Source organism: Miscanthus floridulus, chromosome 12 (assembly GCF_019320115.1).
Source record: "Miscanthus floridulus cultivar M001 chromosome 12, ASM1932011v1, whole genome shotgun sequence".
NCBI classification, from domain to species: domain Eukaryota; kingdom Viridiplantae; phylum Streptophyta; class Magnoliopsida; order Poales; family Poaceae; genus Miscanthus; species Miscanthus floridulus.
Genome location: NC_089591.1, coordinates 61133470 through 61158636, shown reverse-complemented (window position 1 = coordinate 61158636; position 25167 = coordinate 61133470). Strand labels below are relative to the sequence as shown.

Below are 25167 nucleotides of genomic sequence, written 5' to 3'. Positions count from 1 at the left end.
CTTTCTCTCTCTACTTACTTTGAGCACTTTGAGTATTTACTTTGAGCAATTCAATACTTGTTTTACATCCATAGAATTGCTTGCTAGAGTAAGTTTGGAACATAGGTTGCTAGGTTGTTGTGCATTAGGTTGATATAAACACTTTTCTAGGCACAAGGGGTTAATTGGGCTATCCGTAGGATTTGATTATTGCTAGAGAATTTAGAATTAGCCCAATTCACCCCCCCTCTTGGGCATCTTGATCCTTTCACTACCAACAAGGCTGCGCAATGTTGTGGAACAGGCATTTGGGAAGCTTAAGGCTCGGTGGCACATTTTGGATGGAGTACCAAAATATGTGAGACATAAGCAAGTGAAGGAGGTAATTGCATGTTTTGCTCTGCACAATTATGTGGAGGGCGAAAACGAAGGAAGGGCTGCTGCGAGGAACCTTCATAGGCCTGTAGATTACAACCTGTCATCATGGGCAGCTTCAGTTGAAAGTGATGATATGGCACGAGTGCGAGATTGGATCGCTAGGGGACTATGGGCTATGTAGTGCACAGGTATGTCCACTGAGACTGCTGCATTGGAGAAGCATTTTTGATACATTTACGTTTAATTGTTTGTTCAATTGTAATAATATGACAACTGAAACAATTTGGTAACAATACTTCCATCATCTTTAGGTTCCAAAGCTAGTTGGTAAATTTGAGTTTGCAGTGTCCCCAGATTTAACTATTCATCACACTTTAGCTGCTGGAGCATCTAATCATAGAGATCCTTTAGCTTTAGCATATAGGGGAGTCCAACTAGGTACTTTAGAGAATAATGCAGATAGGTAGCATGAGATGGCACAGGTCATGAAATGGGAACTGACATATCATTCAGTAGGATTGAGGATAGCACATTCTCTGATGAGGTGCATGGCCTGCTCACCTGGGAGAGGCCACCTTCCTTGCTCTCAGTACTTGGTGCCCAAGAAGCGAAATGCATGGCTGTAGGGCAGGCTTTGGTCTGTAATGTACACAGTTCTCCCTTGTATGTTGACATGTAGGTTTTGACATGTTGTGCACTTGCAAGTGAGGCCGTGAGGTGGAGGAGAGGTCTAAGTGTATTGGAGGATGGCATGAAGACCAAATGATGGTTGGGTAAGGAACTTTTGCATGGAAACCGGCTTCGTGCTCATTCTTATGTGCCTTGAAAAGGGTATAAATTTTGTATAGATTCCACTTAGGACATTTGTTAGATGTAGAGGAACGGTAGGAAATGGAAATAGTAGGATTGTATGACAATGTAGGTACATGTTGTTGTACGTGGAGTAGACGTGCAGATTTGAAGACGCATGTTTCTGTAGTTGTTTCACATGGTTTATGCAACTGCTACTAGTTTTGTAAACGCTCCACTACTCCCAACTAGTAGTGTTATGAACAATTGTGGTATGTACTGTTGTAATGAATTGTTGTAGTGGGTTGTTAGGAATTCTATTTATTTGGTGCAATGCTTGTAAATTGGTTGATGAGACAATTGTGGTATGTATGGCTATTGTAATGAACTGTTATTTCAATGGCTGGAAGCACACTTAGTTGTAATGAAGTGCTATTAGAACGGGTAGTTCGTAACCGGCATGTGTTAATGTGGATACTTGTGGGGGGCGTGTATTTGAATACGTGTGTTACTTGGCGCCAACTTTGAATTGGTGTGGTTGATTGGCGCCAGTATTTGATTTGAACAGAGTAGTTTCAAATGGATGCTTCAGCTGATGCTTGGCTGGCTGGTGGTGGGTTGATTCAAATCAGCTGATTGACCAGCAGTAGGTTCAGATCAGCCAGTAGTTGGCCAGCCGAACATGTTGTAAAGTTTCTTGATACTGAGATTTTTAAAATGACAACATCCAAAGATGTGAGGAATTTTTTAGAGCGCATTTAGATGGACTTTTCAAACTACACTGGGCCGTTAGCCAATCTATGGGCCACGTTTATGGGCCGTCAAAGTTTTTGCAGCTTAGGCCCTTTTGTATGTAAAGTTGATCTCCAGGGCTGGTCCCATCAAGAAAAGTTACCACGACTACGAGGCCCAGCACTTCCTGGCAGAAGGGGAACAAAAAGCACTCTAGGCAGTCAACATAATCTTCACCTCAAAACAATTAAGTTGGGTGGAAATCTCGATTTTACCGAGTATTTGACCAACATGTTATCGCCGTTTACATATTGCAACTACTACTGACGAGAAAGATGTCAACGGGGCCCCGTTCCCCGATTCTCCGCGGGGAATTCACCCAAAAGGGGACGGGGATGGTACAAATTTTCTCCCCATAGGGAATTAAATGGGGAAAATCATCCCCATTGGGTATGACGGGGGCGGGGATGGTATACATGCCCCCGGCCCTGTTCCCCGTGGGGACCCAAAATGTTTAAGGCCCATCTGAGAAGGCTCAATTCCTATGTACATATATAAGGCAATTTGCAACCCTAACCTTATCCTTTCCATTCGTTCCCAAATTCCCAATCCCCTCCCACGTCCCCCCAGCCGCCGCTGTCGCCTTCCACTCCTGCACTCGCCCCTGCTTTCCTTCGCCGCAGCCGTCGGTCCGGCCCTCCCTAGCCCGTGCCTGCCCGCGCCACGGCGGCGATGGATATGGAGATGGATGACGCTGTGGTGCCGACGCTGGCAGGGCTGACGCTGGCGGTGGTGGACGCGCGGTTCTGCGCGGAGGACGCGACGACGCTGGCCGTGGCCAAGGCGCTGAGCATGTCCGGCAGCGACTTCGCCGTCACGGACGCGGCCACGGGCGCCCTCGTGCTGCGCGTCGACGGCATGGTCTTCAGCCTGCGCCGGCGCTATGTCCACGTCAACGCCGACCGCCGACCCATCCTCACCATCCAAGAATCGGTTTCCTTCTTTCCTCATCTATCGCTCGATCTTTTTCCTCATGTCCTCCTGTCCTGACGCGCGGGCGCGGCTGCTTGGAACACAGGCGCTGATGCTGAACACACGGTGGAAGGTGTTCTGGGGTGACAGCACCCGCCGGCGGGACCTCATGTTCACCGTGGTGAAGCCGACCGTGATCCAGCTGCGGGGGTCCACCAAGGTCAGCGTCTTCCTCGCCAGCAACGACGTCGAGCAGGCCTACGACTTCAGGATCACCGGCAGCTACCACGACGGCGCCTGCGCCGTCTTCCTCAGCGACTCCGACTACCACGACGGAGGGCCGGACCAACGGCTGCGGCGAAGGAAAGCATGGGGATCCCCGCGGGGATTAAATCCCTGAGCGGGGACGGGGATGGGAAAGAAGTGCTCCCCATGGGCCTTCAAGGGGACGTTGACGGGGGAAATTTGCCCCCGCGGGGACGGGGATGGGACAGTAACCCCCGATAGATAATTCACCGTTGACATTTCGACTAACGACAGACCTGACTGTTAGGCCTTAATCTAATTATTATAATCGTTGTCCGAAAAATGCCATATTTTAGGCACCTGAATATAACAACTCCCTTTATAGTCTTTATAGAACCTCCTCCCCAGACCTAGATGACTGTTGTTTAGTTTAGAGATTATTAGTCGGTACACTAGTAGAAACAATAGTACATATATTTTTGCGCATCATTCATTCAATAAACAGTGGTCCCAAAAATTACACTCTGCCTCTTATCCTTTAAAAAAACTGCCAAAAACACTGACATATCATGTAAGAATTCAAGTGAATATTTGCGCCTACCATGCGTTCTAACACACAGATGAGATTGTACGAGGAGACTCGGAAACTCCTACACACAAGTTAATGTGTTCCCCTATAGGGCTTCATTCTGCTACTTTGTGTACCATTTAGTTTCACGAAAAAAGGATAAGAAAAGGCAGCAAATAAATTAAACAATCACTACTCTACAAATGACTTTGTCATGCAAGGATGCAATTGTTTGCCTGTCACTTCACTCATAGAGAACTCGCTGGATACGGCCGGATGTAAGCGGAGTTCAGCTGCCAGATCTTGACGGATTTTGCTTTGACGTGCACATTTGTGGCATTGTTGAAGAGGAACACGCGGGCGGAGTCGTAGATGGCTCGTGTAGGGTACACGCGCGACGTGATGCACGTCCTTCCGCCTTGAGCAAAGCTCTCCACGATGGAGTGGTCAACCTGTGTGTGTGTGCATCAGAAGCAATGAGCATGCAGTGCGAAGAACGAGCTAGTTAAAAGTACACCTGGTCAACACAGAGGTATATACATTGGCTTAACATTTAGCACTCTGTAAAAACTTACCAGTATTCTCACTGAAAGATTCTCCCCATCGAGCACAGGGACCAAGCTTCCGTATACTCTCTTAACCAGATCGTTCGCCTTGGATGCCCTAGTGGAAACAGAAAATTAACAAAGTACGGTAAGCATCTGTCAAGCAACTTACCTTGCCCAAGAAGCTTTTCACAGCCTATAGCTAAAAAATGCGCATTCATGGTCATAAGATACACAGTGATACATACCTGAGCTCGTCTTGGCAGAAGAAAGTTTGGAGGCTGCCGTCCGTGCCCTTGACCAGGTAGAAGTACACGGCGGTCTGCTCGGACAAGTCCTCGTCCGCCAGCACGAGAAGGCCGAACGGGCCGAGCAGGCCCCGGCCCGCCGCGCCGGCGCTGGTGCTGCAGTTGAACGTCACGTCGGCCTCCGTCACGCCCTCCACGGCCGACGCGTCCACCTCGAACACGGCCTCGATGTCCAACTGCACGCACGCACACGATACGCACCGATCATCAGCTAGAGAAATTAATAAGTCAGGCTGCGTGCAGCGCGCGAGTTCGTTCGCTGCTGCTGCGTCAGGTGCCCGTGGCGGCGTCATTACCTGTGTCGCCTTGCCGACGTCGAGGGGCACGACCGATCCGCGGTCCAGCGCGATGCCGCCGAAGCTCCTGCCGCTCATCCGGAGGTTCTCCACCTCCACCACCGGCCACTGGAGCAGGTTGCTGCCCGTCTTCGTGTCCAGGAGGACCGTCCTGGGGATTGACTGCACGTGCACGGCATGGCAAAAATTCACGGCTCGCAGAAAACTAAACGCTCAGAAAAGAGACCGCTAACCAGAATCTGTAAACGTGACAACTGACCAACTCCAAGAAGAGAGCATTACTAAAGAAAGCAATAATAGCAGTAGATTTATTATACTAACGAATCCCCCCTTTTCGAGACGTACGTACAGATATATGGCGCACTGTGTCGATCGATTATTATTTTAGATCAATTATATTAGTAACCAAACTCACGAGCAACGAACTCGATAATCGATATGTATATAATATAGAACTCGATAATCCATATAGAATATATAGAATAATTCACGATCACAGCATCCTTTGGCGTCAAGTAAAACGCAAAGCTACTGCGCCCCCTATGCAATAGCAGTAAGACGCTGGGGCAGCAAGCCAATTCTCGCCATGCATCTCTCGCGCTCAGCCAATCGGAGACAAGTCACGGTCGCGTTCGTGTTCTCGCGTGTGTCAATTGCGAGCCAGGAAATCTTCGTTGGGCCCTGATTTGTCTGGGCGGTTGCTTGCGAGATGGCTGGAAGGATTAAAAGAGTTCGGGTCGTGCAACTCGTTTTTCGAATAAAACGACCGTGCAAAAGTGTTGCTGTTCCTGTACTGTTCTACTTAGGCTCTAGTAGAACAGTTGGTGGATAGGAAAGCTGCGTGCCTCACGTGCAGTGGTGAACATTTGTACAGTGTGCTGCGGGCGTGGAGGGGAGGGGACGGGACGGGATCATGGGAGACCACGACGGCCCGTACAGGGACATGTACAGGTGTGAGGAGCGGAGCCTCTGTGCTTGAACAATTTTCAGATCACAATCGTGTGGACGGTATATGTACAGTACAGGAACAGCACAGCTTGCAGAGTCCTAGCTAGTGCTTGCATGGATCAAGCCACGCTCGTCTAGATGGTTCTTTGTGCTCTGTGTGATTTCCAGCTTTGTTGGATGACGATCCTAATTTCCTTATGTCTGGTTGAGATTTTCTTCTTAAAAAAAACAAAGAAAAAAGACAGGTTGACAAACCCTACCGTTGTCTCCTTCAATCGGCTGCCAGAGTTCATGGTAGCAGAACTATCGTTTATACGCAACCCCCGTTGCCCATCTACATTACTATCGAGTTACGTTACGTGACACCATCGCCCATCACAAAACCAACCCAGATATATAATCTGACCATTAATGATCCGGATGTCAAATCCAAATGTTGCCAGCCCAGCCCAGCCTCAAAAGGAACGAACGAAACGTACCTGCACGGATGCCCAGCCCTTGAGGATGTCCGCGCGCTCGCTGTCGGTCTCGCCGACCCACCCCCAGAGCACCCGCCGGCGAAGCACGGGGTCGTAGAAGGTCTTGGACGCGTAGTACTTACCGTAGTCGTACCGCAGGCCGATCCCGACGTCGTTCTCCGCGTCGTCGGGGGTCCACGTGTCCGTCGCCGGGTCGTAGGTGCCGATGGCGTAGTAGTCGTGCTTGTCGTCGTCGAGGCTGGCCTTGACCACGTGCTTCACCCCGGGCCCGGGCGCCGCGGACGTCTCCAGCCCGTCCCCGTCGGCCGCCGCGGCGCTGCCGCCCGCAGCCACCGGGTAGAAGTCGACGCACTCCCACATGCCGGTGCTCGGGACGACGTGCATCAGCGCGGGCGCCGGGTCGTACCGCACGAAGTCCTCCGTCCGGTACACCAGCGCCAGGCCCGCGTGGTCGCGGTCCTTGGACCCGATGGCGACCCGCCACGCCGTCGTGTCGTTGGGCGCCCGCCACGCCGTCGTCGGGTCGCGGAAGTCCGTCGCCCCGATGCCCGGCGGCGGCACCAGCACCGGGTTGGCGTCCGACTTGACCCACTCCCGCAGCAGCGGGTCGGACGGGTCGGCGGGCTCCGCGAGGTTCTGCACCTGCACCGACTCCGCCGTGGAGCCCGTGTAGAGCATGACGATACTGCCGTCCGGGAGGCGCGTGGCGGACCCGGACCACACGCCGTTGGCATCGTACGGGTGATCCGGCACCATGGCCAGCGGTAGGTGCAGCCAGTGGAGGAGGTCGCGCGACACGGCGTGGCCCCAGGTGATGTTGCCCCACACCGCGGAGTCCGGGTTCCACTGGTAGAAGAGGTGGTACCAGCCCTTGTGATACAGCGGACCTGCGTGCATGCAAAAATGTCACGCTTCATCACGCCATCAATACGCGAAAGCTAGCTGATGGGATATGTAATCTCTCTACCGATACGATCATATCGTGCATTAATGCGACCCGTGGAATGCTAGGAGCCACGCAGAAAAGCATGCCGAGTTCACACGTGATCGATCGATCGATCGACTGGAGGCAACAACTTACCGTTCGGATCTGGAGAAGCCGGTCGAGGAAGATGGCGGATCGGGCATCGCCATGTGCACGAGGCGTCCGTGACAGGAACGCGGAACGAAGTTAGAGCCAGATCGAGAAAAAAAAACGATCGCATGATCAGCGATAGATGGCGACGGGTCTAACTAACCGTTCATCCAGTTCTTGGGGGGCTGGAAATGGAACGCCGTGCGCTGCCACGCCAGCATCGCGTTGGTCCAGGAGAACTCCTCGACCGCGCCGCCGGCGGCGCCGAGGAGCGGGGCCGTGGACTTCTCCGACACGCCATCGGCCACGCCACGGGAGGCGGCCACCTCCACGACGGCATGGCCGCCGCCGCCCGCGGGAACGACGGCGACGCCCCCACCCTGCCCGTCGTCGACGTGCTGCGACGCGAGGACGGTGACCGCCACGAGGACGAGCAGGAGCACGGCGGAGACGACGGCGGGGAGAACGGTCGTCGTCGCCGGCGGCGGCGGCCGCTTCTGCCCTGCGCCGGCGTGGGCAGCACGCCTCCGACTCCGAGGGTCGGTCTCCGGGAGCAACGGCGTGCGCGCGCCCCCGTCCAACGTCGCCGGATCAGCAACGGCCGGGATCATGGCTGGCTGCGACCGTAAACACCAGGCTTTCTTGCTATCTAGCTAGGGTTCGAGTAATGGTATACGAGATCGAGGCACATGCACTCGGAGGCACAGCACTCTTATCCTGTGGCTGCCATGGCCTTGTTCATATGGAAAGGAAGTATGAACGAGAGAGACACGGAGAGAGGTGAACGTTGGAGCAGCGGAGCTGGTGCCAAGCGAGCAGTATTTATAGCCAAGCAGCTTTATTTGGAAGGACAGAACAGAAGCAGTTTGGCAATCATCTTTCGCCTATTGTTTGGAAGCCAAGTGCGGCTACCGGACGAATCGGGCAAGGAGAAAAAAGAAACCGCGCGGGACCCTTCTGCGTCGAAGCAGCAGCGGATTTGTGGTGGTGGGGGGGGGGGGGGGGGGGGGGGGGGGGGGGGGGATGCCATTGGCCGTCCAGGTGGATAGGAGGCCGAGTCAGCAAGACCACGCCCCGATTCATGTGGGTCATAGTAGAATCAATGAAACCCCCATAGAAAATTGGCGCCCTTGTAGTGAGAATTCAAAACTTAGTGCCCAAAGTCTATTTCAAATTTCAAGATAGACATTCACCAAGCCAATCAGTTTTGCACAAGAGACGTCCCAAGTTCAGCAATCATATACTCAAATTTCAAGAGAGACATTCACCAAGCCAATCAGTATATAAGAAATACGTTATTTTTTGTTGTTGTTCAGCCGACATTTAATTTATTATTGTCTAGCCATAAATAAATTGTAAATTATCTCATGTGAGTTGTTCTTTTAATTGTACGACTTAATTGTGTAAGATTTGTTGCCTAAGAATTTAAAAATTTAGGCATCTTAAATATAGCAATTATCTTATATTTTACTCATGAACAATACAAAAATTCATTTTCACCAATAGTATACACATAAAATAAAGTGAATGTGTAGGCAAACTCGTCGGCGTGGACAAAAATACATTTACTGATATCCCACACACAACATTTTTTTACAAATGCTACCTATGCGAACACCGATTGATTAGTCGGGAAAAAAATAAATTGTGACACAAAGTGATAAGCGATTACCACACAATGATATTAGTATTTTTATAATGCTTTGAGATTTACCCTTTAACCTCAGGTTCCACAACTAGCAAGAAAGAGAGGCATTTCCATGATACACGGGCGACAATTTTCTGCAACCAAGTACCGGATACGAAACCATATAAGGGTTTATTTGGCTGCAATTCAATCCACCTCAGTCAATACGTATCGGGCTAGAAAATTAATTAGTTTTTCACCCTAATCCATCCAAAGACATGTGAAGTTCAGAAAGAACGGTTCAGCTTATATTTTGTTAGGATGGTTATGGCAATGATATTTTATGAAGCCACCACAATGAGTGTGCCACGTACTACTAACCGACGACGTTGGTGGTAAATTGTCATTACAAGCAACTAAAATGTTTGCGAGCTATTAACTGAAGTAGCACATGGAGATTACTACGATGGAATAGAACACGTTAGTGAACAACAAGCAGATCCAACCACAGAGCGGATGCCACAACTTCACCTGCCATTTAATTTATAACACCCTCGGAGTTACATCCTAAATCATTTATTAAAACATGTCATGAGCATCATGTTTATGTGTTAATACATATGATAAAGTGTGTAGATCAATTTCTATAACTCAAAACGATCAATAAAAACGCTAAACGAAAGTTGACTCGATAGTTCATGCATAACAAGTAGGGTTTAAAACCAATTTTTATTAAGCAAAAATGCTATAGAACATGTGTGTGATACTTAAAAAAAGTTTGAAGTGCAAACTTTGTAGATGACAATAAAATACTTGCTGTAGAAAAATAATGTTACTAACTAGTATTTCTAATAGTGTAGAAATGGAACTTGAAAACAAATCCAGCTAAAAAACTTAGAAAATTCTCAAGTCAGTCAACAACTAGACATTGCTATGTTTAGCAAATTATTTTGAGAGATTGAGTTAAGGGGTGGTATAGTGTTATAGCTCTATTTAGTCTCATATGCTATCTTGAGCATGGTGAAGATGGTTTGGCTCCTGGAGCAGCCGTTTAGTCATGTTGGGCGCTTTAAAATTTGTGCGCATCACCTGTTTCGGGTTGGTTGGTGCCGTGCGCACGGTAACCACGCAGCCTGCCCACGTCGTGCACATAGTCGCGTCTCACGCGGTCACCCTGCGCCGCCACGCTGGGTCGGTTGGACCGCCTCCGAGCCCTACTGCCCAGCCTCGCGCTGCCGCCATTAGTGCCGCCGTGGCCACGCTACCGCTGTCGTCGTGTCACTCCCGTACTCACGTCTGCTCGCTGCATCGCGCTGCCCCCTCCCTGGCCCAGTTGGGTGCCGTCCGCACGTGACCGTGCACGCCGTCGTCACACTATTAATAGCGCTGCGGCGCACGGCACATGGCCGGTAGCGGACGCTCGTGCTCGTCCCCTCGTGCTTGGACGTAGGTCCCTCAGCCACAACCGCTCGCGTCCCGCTAACGCGAGGACGAACCGAGCCCACCTGTCGTGCCCTATTTCTCACTTTCTCCCTCTGCTTTTCGCCGTCGTCGAGTCACAGTCACGGTGAGCCAGAGAGCGAGCACCTCTCATCAATTCCTCGTGCCTGCGTCTTCGCCTTTACGTCCTCTTGCCAACCGCCCCCACCCCGCCTTGATTACGGCTAGGCCGAGCTCTAATTTTGGAGCTTTGCTCCCGCCGCTGCGCCATTAAGGCCCAGCCCGCCTCACCATGGCCAACTTCAACCTCACCATCTTACGTCGAATTGATCACACCACTAGCCCTGCCTAGAACCCTTCTTCGTTGCGCGCACGCTAGTCGTAGCTCTAGTACCGCCTCCTCGCCGCTGACGCGGCCGTGCCTTTACATTCCGTCGTTCACCTCACAGCGTGCACGTGGCTAGCCTTGCTCGGGTCGTCTCCGGTCGAGCTGGCTCCTCGGTTAGGTCACTGGTGAGTTGTCGTTCCTCACCCGCTATCCCTACTGCCTTGTTATTGCTGCGGTTCACCAGAACACTATCGCCATTGTCGCAGGGTGCCCGCCGTCGTGGAGAGGTCCTTCTACGGTGTCCCGGCTCGTGCAACCGCCGCCCATCGCCTCGCGTCGACCCCTTGGTGAGATTCGACCTCTTATCTAGGTTACCATGGGTCTCGGGTGGCCGATGCTATCGCCAGTGCCACCGCTTGCCGCGCCGGAGCGCGCGGGGGAGGCCGGGGACCATGCTGTTGTAAAGAGAAGAGAGTGCAAGGGCCTTTGTGCATAAATGTTGTCTTTAGGAATAGTATCGTGGACCGCGGGTTGTTTCTCCAAAAGCCAAGGGCTTTTCTGCAAAAGCATCAGTGCACCTGTGGGCTCCCCGCGTGGGCCGTCTTCGCGCGCGGGCCAAGCCCGAGTTGGGTCGCGTTGGGCTGTTTTGGTCTTTTTCTTTTTCTAGCCGAATTAGTAAAGCTTTTCTATTTCAATTCTGAGTTAGATTTGTATATTTAATATAAATTCGTACGAATGTCCAAAAAATATGAAACCAATTTGTTAGGTCCCTAAAAATGTGATCTATCTATTGGTGTGATTAGTTTATGCTTATCAGTGATGATGCTGAGATATATTAAATCAATTGAAAGCATTTAAAATTATTATGATAATATTTGTAGGTATTGTTGTGGCAAATCTATGATAGGTTTAATCCTGAAATTTTTATTGTACCTTCGTTGTATTATTAGGCGCTCACTGTTATTTTTGTAGCCCTAGAATAAACTACTTAATATGGTAGCTAAATATCCATTAAGGCTAAAGGAATAATGGCATGATATTGGTTTATAAAAGTTAAGCACTTGTAGGGTGAGCTTGAAATCTATTTGGTAGAGATAATAATTAGCTTAGTATCTTAGCCATTATAGCTAGCTTAGTAGCTTAGCATGTGTATTCTTATTTTAAGAGTTGTTGTTGCCAAAATAATAAGTGTTAGTCACATGCTACCAGACGCTGCCATCAACTGATCGGACGCTGCCAGGGTCTGGTTGGCAGCGTCCGGTCACATGCCACCGGATGCATCCAGTCGCAAGTTCGCCGCTCTAGAACCTCTCTATACTCGATCGGACGTTGCTGTCCTACGTCCGGTCGGTTTGCCGCCAGTGCCCGGTCACTTGCTGAGTGTGTTGCCGGATTGATCAACAGTGCCATCGGTGTGCCCGGTCGATTCACTTGTTCAGCGTCCGGTTGCTGCTGCTGACGCCTGCTGTTGCCGAGCCACTGATCGGAGCGTCCAATCACTTTTTTTCAGCATCCGGTCACCTCTGTGAGCTTGTTTCTTCACGATCTTGCGTACAGCTTGGTTCCTATCTTTATGCTTGGACTTTGCTTGATATCTTGGGTCTTCTCTTGTGCTCCTAAGGTCTTGCTTGAGGTGTTGATCATTGGATCATCACATCGCATTTGTCCAAGTCACGTCTTGCATCCTATTGAACTATAAAAACAACCACTTGCAAATTCATTAGTCTAATTTAGTTGTGTTGGTCATCAAACACCAAAATCCAAAGTTAATGGGCCTAAGGTCCATTTTCCTTACAATCTCTCCCTTTTTGGTGATTGATGACAACACGACCAAAGCAAGCAAATAATAGAATTTTGAAATTTGAAAACTACCTACTTGCTAGGATGCAATGCAAGGGGCAAAATTATATGATGCTAAAATATACTACTTGTAAGACTATATAAAAACTTATCTTGCCCTTGCAAATATCCCCTTGTGGTATTATGGATTTGAGCCTTGCTTCCTACAAATTCTCATTACATAGGCTAATCCATAATCCACTATCCTCCCTTTCTCAGACCATTACCACTTGTAAATGATCTAGCTTTTGGTCCTACTTATTCATGCTTGCTTTTGGTCCTCTAAATTCTCTCCCTTTGGAATCAAACACAGAAAAGGGAGACATTAGTAGCACAAAGGAGGGTCAAACTTTATGATCATTTGTGTGTAGAGTGGAATAGGTCACAAAATTTGACTCTCACATTATATAGATTAAGCTCTCCCTAAATATATGCATACATATGATAGAAGACAAAGCATATGCATAATTGGCAAATTTTTGCTCAAGGGAATTTAATCTATATAATGCATGGAGAAAGCATATAAATATCAAAATGAAATCACATGATGATATCTGTTTAGAAATACCACATGTGGAAACCAATTTGATTTCTACCACTTGCAATAGGTGGTGGATATTTGAAGTATGATGCTTAACTCTGGGGACTCTATTTTCCTTGTAACGAGAGTACCACACATGATAAGCTTGAAAAGATGTTAGTCTCAAAGCATCCAACTTGTAGAGTAACCTCCCCCTAAATTTATGCACACAAGTATAAAATACTTGTAGGAAACATGCATATTGATTTTAGAATAAAAAATACCACATGAAAGATGACATCACATAAACATGAGAGTCATTTTTGAAGGCGATATTCGGGAGAGATTATCTACAATTTAGACTTTGGCACATATTAGATGAACAATTAAAAGACAAGTTATGTGTCGTGCTTTTAAATAATTTTAAACCATATAGGATTGCTCCAAAGAATAAGAAAGAAACCGAGCAAGCCTACCATATGATATACCTAGTGTATGCATGACAAAAGATATATGCATGCAAATGCAAACCTAGGCACAAAGAGTAACTAGATGCTAAAAGATACCAATTGTAGGAAAATTTAAATCTAATACGATTTGAAGGAAATTGAATCTAGTTATCTAACATGGGAAAGGGAATTTGGGTCCATAGTATTCACAACCCACTTGGGAATGATTTTGTTCATCATGATGCACCCCATGAAATGCACCCATACTTTGCCAAGTCTCCAAATTCCTCGAAGTCCATTGGACTTCTTACTTTTCTTTTGGGATCCAAACCTTCTTGGTGCTCTTCATGTTTGAAATGATCTCCTTTGGCATCCAAAAGCGTTTGACCCCATTGTTGGCTTGCTTGTTCACCTTGATGGCCACCACCTTGTCATTTTTCTTCTTCTTCAAAAGATAAGGTGTGGAGGCCTTCTTGTCCACCTTGTTGGTGTAGGTATTGGAGAGCTTGCTTGTTTGCTTTTTCTCTTTCTTGTTTGCTCCTCCCCCATTCTTCACCTTGCACTCATAGGACTTGTGATCTTACTTGTGGCACACATAGCAAACCATGGTTTGTCCTTCATCAAGCGTCTTCACTCCCTTGACGGTGTTATCTTGATGAAGTTGGGCTTGCTTCGTCTTGCCTCTCACTTGAGTCAAGTCCTTGGTGAGGTGAGCTACTTCTTGCTTGAGTTGCTCATTCTCCTTTGCAACCTCTTATGTGCATGTATCTACAACAACTTTCTCAACACAAACTTGGTTGCACAAGGGTGAGTCTAAATATAAATCGTTACAAGAAGTAGAGGCATCCTTTTTAGACATGTTAAAGATAGAACTTTTCTTTTTAGATGCCTTGGTGGGGGCTAAACTAACGGCTTCAAGACTAGCAACTTTGTTAGTTAGCTCATCACAATGTTTGCACATGGTTTCCATTTTAGCAAGCAAACTTTTATAAGCATCTTGTGAGCTAGCTAACTTTTTTTTTAATTTTGCATTTTGCTTTACAAGTTGCTCATCATTGATTGTGCATGCATTTGTTGTTGCACTAGCCTCAAGTCGCTCAATTTTAGTAGATAGTTCAACATTTAGATTAGCAAAGTTCTCATATTGTTCAAGCAAAGTTTTGTATGCTTCTTGTGAACTATCTAGCTTTTCTTTTATTTTTTCGAGCTTCTTTTGTTGACTAGTGTAAACTTTAGCATAATTAAGATTTTGTTGCACAATTTCTTCATAAAAAGGCATTTCATCATCACTATCACTCTTACTAGAGGATGAGCTTTTGTTACCTCGTGCCATAAGGCACACACGAGAAGAGCTTCATGATGAGTGCTTGCACCCTTGCCTCTTATGATGGTGTTCTTTTTCACTTGAAGAATCATCCTATGACCTTATTGATGTGAGGACTTGGTTCTTGCATGCCTTCTTCTTTGTCTTGGGTGTGGGCTTGTTTGGACAAACTTCCACAAAGTGCCCCAACTCGCCGCATCCATAGCATTCTCTCTTTCTTTGCTCATTTCTTTGATTTGAGAAAATGAGATCTTGGATTTGGATGGGCACACCCTTGACATTGAGCTTTTGGATCATCTTCTCTACCTTGTTGACTAGTTTGATTGATTCTTCATCAAGGTCGGAGGTGGAGGAGGAAGATTGATCATCATCACTTGAATCTTCATCATCATCATCATCATCCTCATCTTCTTCTTCATCTTCACTTGAGGAGCTTGAGCTTGAGCTTGTCTCAACTTGCTTGCCCTTCATCTTCTTTTCTCGCCACAAGCGAGAGCTTTGCCTTTGCTTGATGAAGAGGCTTCTTCTTGACCTATCTTGCGTGACATTTCAAATGCCACTATCTTGCCAATGACTATGGCCGGGGTCATGGTGCTCAAGTCCTCCATGTTGTGAAGGATGGTGATGATGCTTACATATTTCTTTTGAGGTAGCATGAAGATGATCTTCCTCATGATGTATGCATCATCTAGCTTTGTTAGTCCTATTGAATGGAGCTCATTGATAATTAGACTCAAACGAGAATACATATCATAAACAAGCTCATCATTATTCATTATAAAGGAATCATAATTTTTCTTAGCTAGACAATACTTTTGATCACGGACATTAGATGTGCCATCATGGAGCTCTTGGAGTTTTAACCATATTTCATGTGTCGTATTATAAGTGAAGACTTGGTTAAATACATCCATGCTAAAAGATTCAAACAAGCAATTCTTAGCTCTAGCATTGAAATGAATTTCCTTTTCATCACACTTTGTGGGTTTATCGGGATTCTTAATGGGTTTCATTCCATCACGAGTGACTCTTTAAATTCCCAAATCAACCACCTCAAGGTAGCAAGCCATTCTAGATCTATAATAAGGGAAGTTAGTGCCATCAAAGTGTGAAGGCCTAGAGGTATCCATCCCAACCACTCTAAATAGCGTCGGCTCAACGGCGGTTAAGCCAAAGGTCCAAATTGAGCCAACCGGCTCTGATACCAATTGAAGGAGACCGTGACGCCTAAGAGGGGGTGAATTAGGCAACTTAAAATTTTAACTCTAAGTAATGACCTCTTTTTCTAACCCTAGCAAAACCTATGCGAAAGATAAACTATCTAAATGTGCAACTACGGTTTTGCTAGTGTGTTGCTATCTCTACCGCAAAAGAAGTAATACAATCAATGTAAATGCGGAAGCTAAAAAGCAAGATAGAGATATGCAAACTCTCATCGACGACTCTGGTATTTTTATCGAGGAATCGAGAAGCGCGTAAGCTTCTCCCTAGTCTTTGTTGGAGCCCCTCGCAAAGAATCCCTCGCAAGGGCCAAGCTCCCAGTCGGGTAACTCTGTGGATAGCCTTGGGCCTTCCCCACGCGTAAGTGGGTCTCCGACGTGCCTTCTAGCAAGCCTCTCCCGGATGCTCCCTGCCGTCTTCACTATCAAGCTTCCGGGCGAAACACCATGGGACTTGTTCCCTCCGGTACACGGTGGCGGCTACACCATAAACGCGGTTGGTATGATCTTGCAAGACTACAAGCTCCTCCGATGTACAGCAATGATGCTCGCAAGCACCGAGTGGTAAGAGGTATGCAAACCTCACTAAACGCTAGGCCTAAACCTAGAGCAAGCGCAGTGGTTTAATCAATCTAAGCATTTCGCAAAGCACCTACGCTAATCACCTGATGAATCACTAAGCACTATGCATGTGGAGATCACTAAAATGGTGTATCAACACCCTTGATATGTTTCCTCAGCCCACACTTCTCAAATAGCCGGTTGGGGTCTATTTATAACCCCCACTAAGAAAGTAGCCGTCGGAGACAAAATCCTGCTTTTCTGCTACTGACCGGACGCTGATAACGTCCTGACTGGACGCGTTCGGTCATCCCGACCGTTAGAGCTATGATCAATTGATCAGACGCTGGCAGCGTTCGGTCACATGCCACCGGACGCGTCTGGCCGCAAGTTCGCCGCTCTAGAACCACTTTGTACTCGATCAGACGCTGTTGTCCTGCGTCTGGTCGGTTTGCCGCCAGCATCCGGTCACTTGCTGAGTGTGTTGCCGGACTGATGAATAGTGCCATCGGTGCGTCCAGCCGATTCACTTGTTCAGCGTCCGGTCGCTGCTGCTGACGCCAGCTGTTGCCGAGCCACTGATTGGAGCGTCTAGTCACTTTCTTCCAGCGTCCGGTCACCTATGTGAGCTCGTTTCCTTGCGATCTTGCATATGGCTTGGTTCCTATCTTCATGCTTGGACTTTACTTGATATCTTCGGTCTTCTCTTGTACTCATAAGGTCTTGCTTGAAGTGTCGATCATCGGATCATCACATCGCCTTTGTCCGAGTCACGTCTTGCATCCTATTGAACTACAAAAACAATCACTTGTAAATTCATTAGTTCAATTTGGTTGTATTGGTCATCAAACACTAAAATCCAAAGTAAATGGGCCTAAGGTCCATTTTACTTATAGTTAGCTAATGAACTAATCATGACTGCTAATAATACACATACATAAGAATTCACTACTAGGAATACTTTTTGCAAAAAAGAAACCCAGCAAACCATAAAGCTTATCATATCCTTAAGAGTCAGAAAATTATTCCTACTAGTCGGGTAAGTCTTGCGAGTACATTGTGTACTTAGGGTTTATTTACTCCTGTTGCAGGTGCAGCTTGAGGAGTGGTTGTTGTGTGGAGGATTCTTCTGGTGGGCATAAACAGATCATTGTATCTTATTGTTAGATGTTTATTTCAATTCCACTATTTAAATTCCACACTCTAAACTTGGTATTGTAATAATGTATTTCTGAGAAGTCTTGTTGTATGAAATGGACTAAGTATTGCAAATTCGTTCTCATTATTAGATCCTGGATAAAAATTGTGGATTGTTCGAGTTCTCCCTTGAGGTGTGCTGGACGGAACCGTCCGATGTAGCTAACTTTCGGGGTGCTTAGTGTCTGGTAGAAGACGAACGTCTCCGGAAGCGTGCTATTTCGGACGATTCTGCCATATAATTCCCCACACAACTTATATGTAAACTTTCAACAAGGGGTCTACACTAGTTTTAAAATATTTAGTACCCCCGCGCGCCCAACAAAAATGTACACCATTGCTAAACGATGGGCACGATTGGCAGCGCTTGGGGGGAGCCAATTTTTTGCGCTCCGGTCTGGGCACCAAAACGGCTCCGGCTCCACACATCCCAGTGAAGAAGTGTTCCTCCGTGTGTCCTCGTTTGGTGGGGTTGTGCCCGCTCTGGTGCCAGAGCCGCATGCGGATCCGGTGCGAGAGCCGCACCAAACGAGGTCTAAGTTCTTTACTTCAATAGACACATAGAAATTCAACTTTGAGAATTTAACTTTCATCTTACAAAACTTAACCATGACAAAATTTCAATGGGTAAATTAGAATTTCTATTTAGCTCATGGTCACAACGTTGCACACGCAAATAATCATGCGCACCACCGTACTCTCATGTAGCTAAGGCAAAGATATAGCTATCATGCAAGAGAAACTATGAGGTATATCAATCTAATTAATTAGATGGACGACTAGCAACTCTGAATTTCTAGCTAAGCGTATATGGGGAAAACTCTTTTCTGATAGCTACCGCTTACCATGTGCTCTCTATTTCATTTATTGATCTGTGTATAGCTCCACATGTTGCGCACGATGACTATATTTACACAATTAAATAGCAAGCTGCGCGTGACAAACCATTGAAAACGATCGATTGCTAGCTCCGTTATTTGACTAAAAAATGGTCCATTATTTTCTGAAGACAATTGGAGTGTCTTCTGCTGAAGGTTTCTTTCCGTAGTATATATATTGTATTATAAATATATTTCTTAGAGAGTGTCCAGGCCCGATATTTTTTTTTTAAAAAAATAGTATTACCAGTTGTGTCCCTCAGCTGGCAAGCGCGCATACATCGTGCTTCCTACATACTACCATCTCGTCGAGTTTGTGCTCCACTCCAAAGCAAAAGAAAAGAAAATAAAATAAAATAAAAGAGACGTCGTTTATGTGCCCGTTTGGCTAATCGGTGCAGATCAAGCAACTCGAGAACGTGCTCTAAACCCGTTTACGACTTTTTTAGGCCGGGCTATATACGTACGTATACAATTGTGCATGCTTGTGCAGTTGTGCTTAGCTAATGGCTACTGCGTATAATTTGCTGATAATTTAAACGTCGGACACTTGCTTGTGTAAGAGCTGGCGTAGAAGCTTGCAGACATTCAGCCGTGCGGTCGTCGTGTCGTGGGATGGAGCGACAATTCTGCTAGCGTTCATTTGTTAGAGTTCTTCGTCAGCGCTGGAGATTGAAATGAAGAAGCTTAGAAGGCTAACCAGATCATTAAAAAAAAGATCAGCCGGTCGACCGAGAGTCTGGATCATCGAGCTAGCGTAACTCAGGGATCCAAAGATGAGTTTAAGTCTCTCAAGGTTCAAATGTATTTTTTTTTTAAAAAAAGTCAAATTGTAAAAAATTGGACAATTAATTTGGTATGGCCAAGTGTATTTCTTGCTACGTGGAGACCTTCCCGGCCAAGCGCTCGAAACGAACAGGAACTTTAATACGTCGACAGGGACGTGATGGGGCGACGGGCTGATGGATGCATAGGATGATGTGCAGTCGAGTACAGCAACGACCCAACATTTTCAATACCGCGGTCTCCTCCGATCCGGGCGTTCGGCGACGCGACCACCCTGCCGGTGGGCGGTAGTCTCGTCGGCCGGGTGGGCAGTGGCCACCGAACTTTCTGCAAGCCGCGCGCCCGGCCGATTACGCTGTTTGCCTTGATCGTGCGAACCAGGCGGCACTGTTCCGCGAAAGGGACGACGACGATTGTGTTGACAAAACGCTGTGATTATATATGTGGCCGGTGGATTTTTCGATCAACCGACGAAGGTTCGTGCGCCGATGACAAATGTTATGGAGTACGTAAACAAGTTTAACTTGTGTACTTGTGCTCGACGAGGAGCTTTCTTCTAAGATTAAACGGTACTGTACGTACTCGCCATGGTCATCTGAATTGTCTGCACAAATGTACTCTATTTTATACATGATCCCAAGAATTCAAACATTTTGGTGCTCCAAACATGTGCAACATGGCGTGCGCAAGAAATCTACGTGGCCATGCACGAACAAGCTAAGCTCAAGAAGGAACCGTGGTCTCTGTGAATACCACCTCCAATCAACCGCCGCCCATGGCGACGCGTGGACGTCTGCAACCTTGGTCAAGTCTGCAGGTTATGATCGAGTTGCACGAGGCGGAAAGTCTAACAAGGTCGTGGACTGCATGTCACATGTCCCAACTCCCAAAAGTTCAAGGATAGGCACCGGACAATATATAGAAAAGTGAGATAAAACCTTAGATCGTCCTCACTGGTAGAGAACCGAGCTTTACTCCCGGTGGTGAACCCCCTCTAGTCCCGGTTCCCCACCCGGGAGCAAGCATCCGGGACTAAAGGGGGGTCCTTTAGTCCCGGGTCAGGAACCGGGACTAAAGGAGGACCTTTAGTCCCGGTGGGTAACACCAACCGGGACTAAAGGTGCCTCCTGACATGCCACGATGGCCGGCACCTTTAGTCCCGGTTGGTAATACGAACCGGGACTAAAGGTTTTTTTCTTTTTTCTTTTCTTTTCATTTTTTTGTTTTCTTTTCAAAATAGGTTTTCGAAGTCGTATTGTACGCTGCTAATTATACATTTATATGCGCATATAGTATGTTTCGGTTCAAGCACAATGAACGTATTAAATCACACAATTCAAGCATAGAAATATATATATATATATATATATATATATATATATATATATATATATATATATATATATATATGCATGCATCATATATATATTTACATGCATGCATGCATATGTGTATTTTACATTATATTATTTCATGTGCATATATTACAAAAGATTGCATTATAGTTGTTGTGACATAACAAGTTTCTTCTCATCCTCTAGCTTGGCTTCAATGGCAGTGTTGGGTCGAAGTAGAACTCGCCCTTGGAATCGATGACCTGCTCATTAAAAAATCCGGCTATAGACTCTTGAATTGCTTTGATTTGGTCTTGCCGTATGACCTTTTCCTCCAACCATCGAGTCTACAGGTTTGAATTAAAGGAAAATAAATTAATATATGTACATATATATATAAAGACATAGTAACACAATCAATAATAATAATTAAATGAATATATAGTGTATTTTTAACGTACTTTGAGTCTCTCTGTAGGAGTTCTTTGGGAGAGCACCTTGATAAACTTGCAAACATAGTAACCACAGTAGTTGTTCCCCTGTTCCTGCCTCAGACACCACTTTACGAGAAAAAGATTTGTCATCCAATCTGGTGATCCGGTGAAAGCTATATGTTTAATTAATAAAGATGATGCGATTCAGGGGACTTACTTTCAATGGGATTACATTCAGTGGCGCTTTGCATTTTTTCATGTGTTGCTTCTCAATAAAGGTTTTCCAAACACTGCCCAATAAAAAATTTGCCACGTCATCAGATATAGTTAATCATCATGTTTGTGTGTATATATAGTTGCTAGAGATCCCGAAATTACCTCTGGATAATATCTATCATATCTTGGTAGTCTTGTTGTGGTTTTCTCATCGAGTCATAGATTATCAAGTGACTTTTCACCAGATCGATGTCCATCAATATCCAGTGATTGCTGCATGTGTTTATAGGATATAACGCATAACACTCATTAATTAACTAGAATCAACATATGAGCCATTAAGGCTATGATCGACATGATTAACACTCACTTGAAGTTATAGGGAAAGAGTATATCCTTCTTGTGGCGTTGGTTCACTAAGAAGTTCATGAGGTTACTCTCTGACTCAGACTTCCAATTAGTCATTGGAGTAATTGGGTCTTTGAATACTATATGGGGATCAACAAAACCAATTTCATTGCAGCCTTCCTTTCTGAGCTCTGTCATTGTAAATCTGCATATATATAGTACTTGTTAGGATAATTTATATGCATATACACACATATGATGAGTTTAATAATAGATCGAAAGAATTATTACTTACAGGCAATAGCAGCTAATGATAACTTTGTCCAGAGAGGTAAGGTGGCATAGTTGATGAAATTCTGCAAAGTCAACATACATAACATCATCGCCACGGAACCAATGTTCGTCTCTAATTCTGACACCAACGCAGAAGTCTCCACTGGTAGACGCCTGCATGTACCACTTGTTTAGCAGGTACATTTGCGTCCCCAGATCAGATAAGGCTTGAGGGTTGTATAGACTCTGGCCTAGTACAAATTTTTTCTTCCAAATATCAACCTCCGCCGCACTCTCAATGTTTCCATCACCAAACATCTGGTAAAGGTCGAGACCAGTCTCATCAAGAAATTCACCAAGGTGATCCAAATCGACATCCGGAGGTATGTTTGCCTGATGCATTAATCCTAAATTCGAACCATATTCATTACCAACAACTAGCGGGGGGATTGATTGGTGCGCTTGTTGTCCGAGTTGGGCAACTCCTTTCCCTGCCCGCTTCTTTTTCTGTGCCGCCTCAATTGACTTGGTGAGAGTGCGGTCATAGTCTGATAACGTTGATTTGGACGGCTTACGAGATTCCCGCTGTTGATGCTGGTAAGAAGTCACCTTTTTTCTTAAAATATCCGGAGCTACGAAGAAGTACGGTTTCTCTGGGTTTCTCCTTGCTTCTTGATTCATTTTAAGTTTGTCATAGAATCTAGACATGTCTTTTTTATATGCATCAGTTCCTTCTTCCTTCTCTTCAGATATTATTTTGGGAATAGCCCTTGGTTTCACAGTGGCTTTCTTTGCAGGCGGGGACTGATTCTTCGTTTGAGGGGCTGGCCTCTTGCTAGGCTTCTTGGTAGGCAGGGGCGGGGGAGGCGTTGGAGACCTCCTTGGAGGTGTTGGCAGCGGCGTTGGAGACCTCCTTGGAGGTGTTGGCAGCGGCGTTGGAGACCTCCTTGGAGGTGGCGGCTGTGGCGTTGGAGACCTCCTTGGAGAGGGTGTGGATGCAGCCTCGTCTTCCAACACAATGTCATCGTACAGAGCACTATGATGATCTGGCGATTGAACAATTGGATTTAGGTTGGGGGAGGATCTGCTACAAAAAAAGGAATGACATATTATTATGAGCAGATTGTTAATTATTTAAGCCAATACAAATTAATGATGTAGTGTTTTCATCCGCACGTACCTATGGTGAGGTAGTTCAGAAGGAGGTGGAGCCGACATCCCTGGAATGATGATGTAGCGCTTGCGCCATAGAATGAATGTCTTCTCCGCTTCTCCTAGAGTCTTCTCGCCATCACCTCCAGGAATGTCAAGAGGCAAATCACTAAAACCTTTTTCAGCTTTATCTACCGAGATGGTGGCATATCCTTCTTGGATTATATTCCCATGAATCCTTGGTGTCTTGGTTCGGTCGATAGGATTAACAAGACCGATAGCCACCTTGATTGTGGAATTCTCCTTCGGAATGTGTAGCTCACACGTTGTACAAGGTTCAGTGACGTCATCCACAGGGAAGCGCAGTCCTGTGTCCCCTTGATTTGGTATCTCCGTGGAAGCGCAGCTGCTTTTCAACTGAACAGATTGGCTAATGTTGATTCCTGGCTCTGATGCCTGCTTGCTTGCACTCACTGCTATTTGCACTTGCCTTTTGATTTCCTCCTGCATTCTCGCTTCAAGGTTTTTTCCCCGCTCCTGTGCTTCACGCACCGCTTCCTCCAACCTCTGGAGCCGGTGTGCCTCTTCTTCCTTCTTTCTCTGGCGACTTCTGTAGGAAGGTCTGTCCTGAGGGAATCCATGCTCCCACGAGACACTTCCTTTGCCTCTAGTTCGGCCACCATGTTCAATAGTCCCGATGGCGTATGTCAGCTCATCCTTCTCTCTGTTGGGCCTGAACGCACCACTAGCAGCAGCTCTCTGAGCATAAAACAATCTTTCTGCTGCTTCTTGCAGTCTTGCGCCATAAACGCACTTCCCTGTCTCCTGGTCTAGTGTTCCCCCATGAGCGAAAAACCAATTCTTTGCACGTTCTCCCCACTCGAGTGATTCTGGTCTGATACCCTTGGCAAGAAGGTCTGCTTCCATTTTGTTCCACTTCTTAATGGCAGTCGGGTAGCCACCTGATCCCAAGGTATGGTGGTATGTCTTCTGTTGGGCATTATGTTGGTTCTTTATCACCCGACTCACACCCTCTTCTGAAGTCTTGTACTGTACAAACTCATCCCAATAGGGCCTCTGCTTTGAGATCGGGCCTGGGACAGTAAAATCTGGTGCTATGTTCTTCTTGACATACGTCGTGTATAGGTGTTTCTTCCAAGTCTGAAACTGGGTGGCCATCTTCTTCATTGCCCAATCCCTAACTCGCTCCTTCAATTCATCACCATCTATTATATCATCATAATCATCTGTTTGGAGCGTGAAATGTACCAAGACATCATTCCAAATTAACGCCTTGTCACGATCGGAGACAAAACTGATATGAGGAGCATTAGTCTTCTTCTTCCATTCACGGGTACTAATCGGGAGCCGGTCCCGTACAAGGTAACCACAGTGGTGCACAAATTTCATTTTATTCGCCCCCCCCCCCGGTTCTCCTGTATCCACATTGAACTCCGAGATGATGAAGCGACCCTCCAATGGCTTTTTGGGACCTCGAACATTTTTACTCTTCGTTGTAGTTGTTGATGTCGATCCAGAGGGCTACAAAACATAAACATTATTTTTAATGTCATGAGCACACATAAGACATATGATAATATATATATATAGCTAATAATAAAAAATATATACTTGGCCAATATGTTGTTGCTCATTTTGTTCAAGAGCTAAGTACTGACTCCCGTCATCTACATCCTCTTGCACGTTATTTTTAGCACCATCATCGCCGGCAACTTGAGTGCCAGTGTTGATCAAATTCATCATCAACTCCTCCTCATCCATATTTCTCGGGTCGGCCATCTAGCTTCAAAAAACAAAACCAATATATAGTACGTCAAATCTTTGCTTATTACATGCGTAAAATCTACAAACAATATGCATTATTAAATCTTGCCCCTCGATCACGGACGCAATTCGCCACACTAG

General features: G+C 46.3%; 2 protein-coding genes across 3 annotated transcripts; one reads left to right on the top strand and one right to left on the bottom strand.

Moving 5' to 3' along the window:
* Window positions 1–2610: 2610 nt before the first annotated feature.
* LOC136495969 (protein LURP-one-related 15-like) lies at window positions 2611–3250 on the top strand. The gene is made up of 2 exons (XM_066491734.1): window positions 2611–2871; window positions 2957–3250. The coding sequence occupies exons 1-2, from the start codon at window positions 2611–2613 to the stop codon at window positions 3248–3250; spliced, it is 555 nt and encodes a 184-aa protein (XP_066347831.1).
* Window positions 3251–3568: 318 nt separating this feature from the next.
* Window positions 3569–8243, bottom strand: LOC136496739 (beta-fructofuranosidase 1-like). 2 transcript variants are annotated; one of them, XM_066492496.1, is made up of 7 exons: window positions 7479–8243; window positions 7322–7330; window positions 6241–7127; window positions 4814–4975; window positions 4458–4693; window positions 4240–4327; window positions 3569–4116 (listed from the first exon to the last, which is right to left on the bottom strand). In XM_066492496.1, the coding sequence occupies exons 1-7, from the start codon at window positions 7924–7926 to the stop codon at window positions 3913–3915; spliced, it is 2034 nt and encodes a 677-aa protein (XP_066348593.1). In that variant the 5' UTR covers window positions 7927–8243; the 3' UTR covers window positions 3569–3912. The 2 variants fall into 2 exon arrangements, with proteins under 2 accessions (XP_066348593.1, XP_066348594.1); XM_066492497.1 differs by lacking the exon at window positions 7322–7330 and having other exon boundaries at window positions 7479–8242.
* Between the last annotated feature and the right edge of the window lie 16924 nt (window positions 8244–25167).

Coding starts and splice junctions, on each gene's coding strand:
- LOC136496739 (XM_066492496.1), bottom strand. CDS start 7,926: ATGATCCCGGCCGTTGCTGATCCGGCGACGTTGGACGGGGGCGCGCGC. Junction 4,694..4,813: donor ACGTCGGCAAGGCGACACAG/GTAATGACGCCG, acceptor GCGTGCGTGCAG/TTGGACATCGAGGCCGTGTT. Junction 4,328..4,457: donor TTCTGCCAAGACGAGCTCAG/GTATGTATCACT, acceptor TGTTTCCACTAG/GGCATCCAAGGCGAACGATC.
- LOC136495969 (XM_066491734.1), top strand. CDS start 2,611: ATGGATATGGAGATGGATGACGCTGTGGTGCCGACGCTGGCAGGGCTG. Junction 2,872..2,956: donor TCCTCACCATCCAAGAATCG/GTTTCCTTCTTT, acceptor CTTGGAACACAG/GCGCTGATGCTGAACACACG.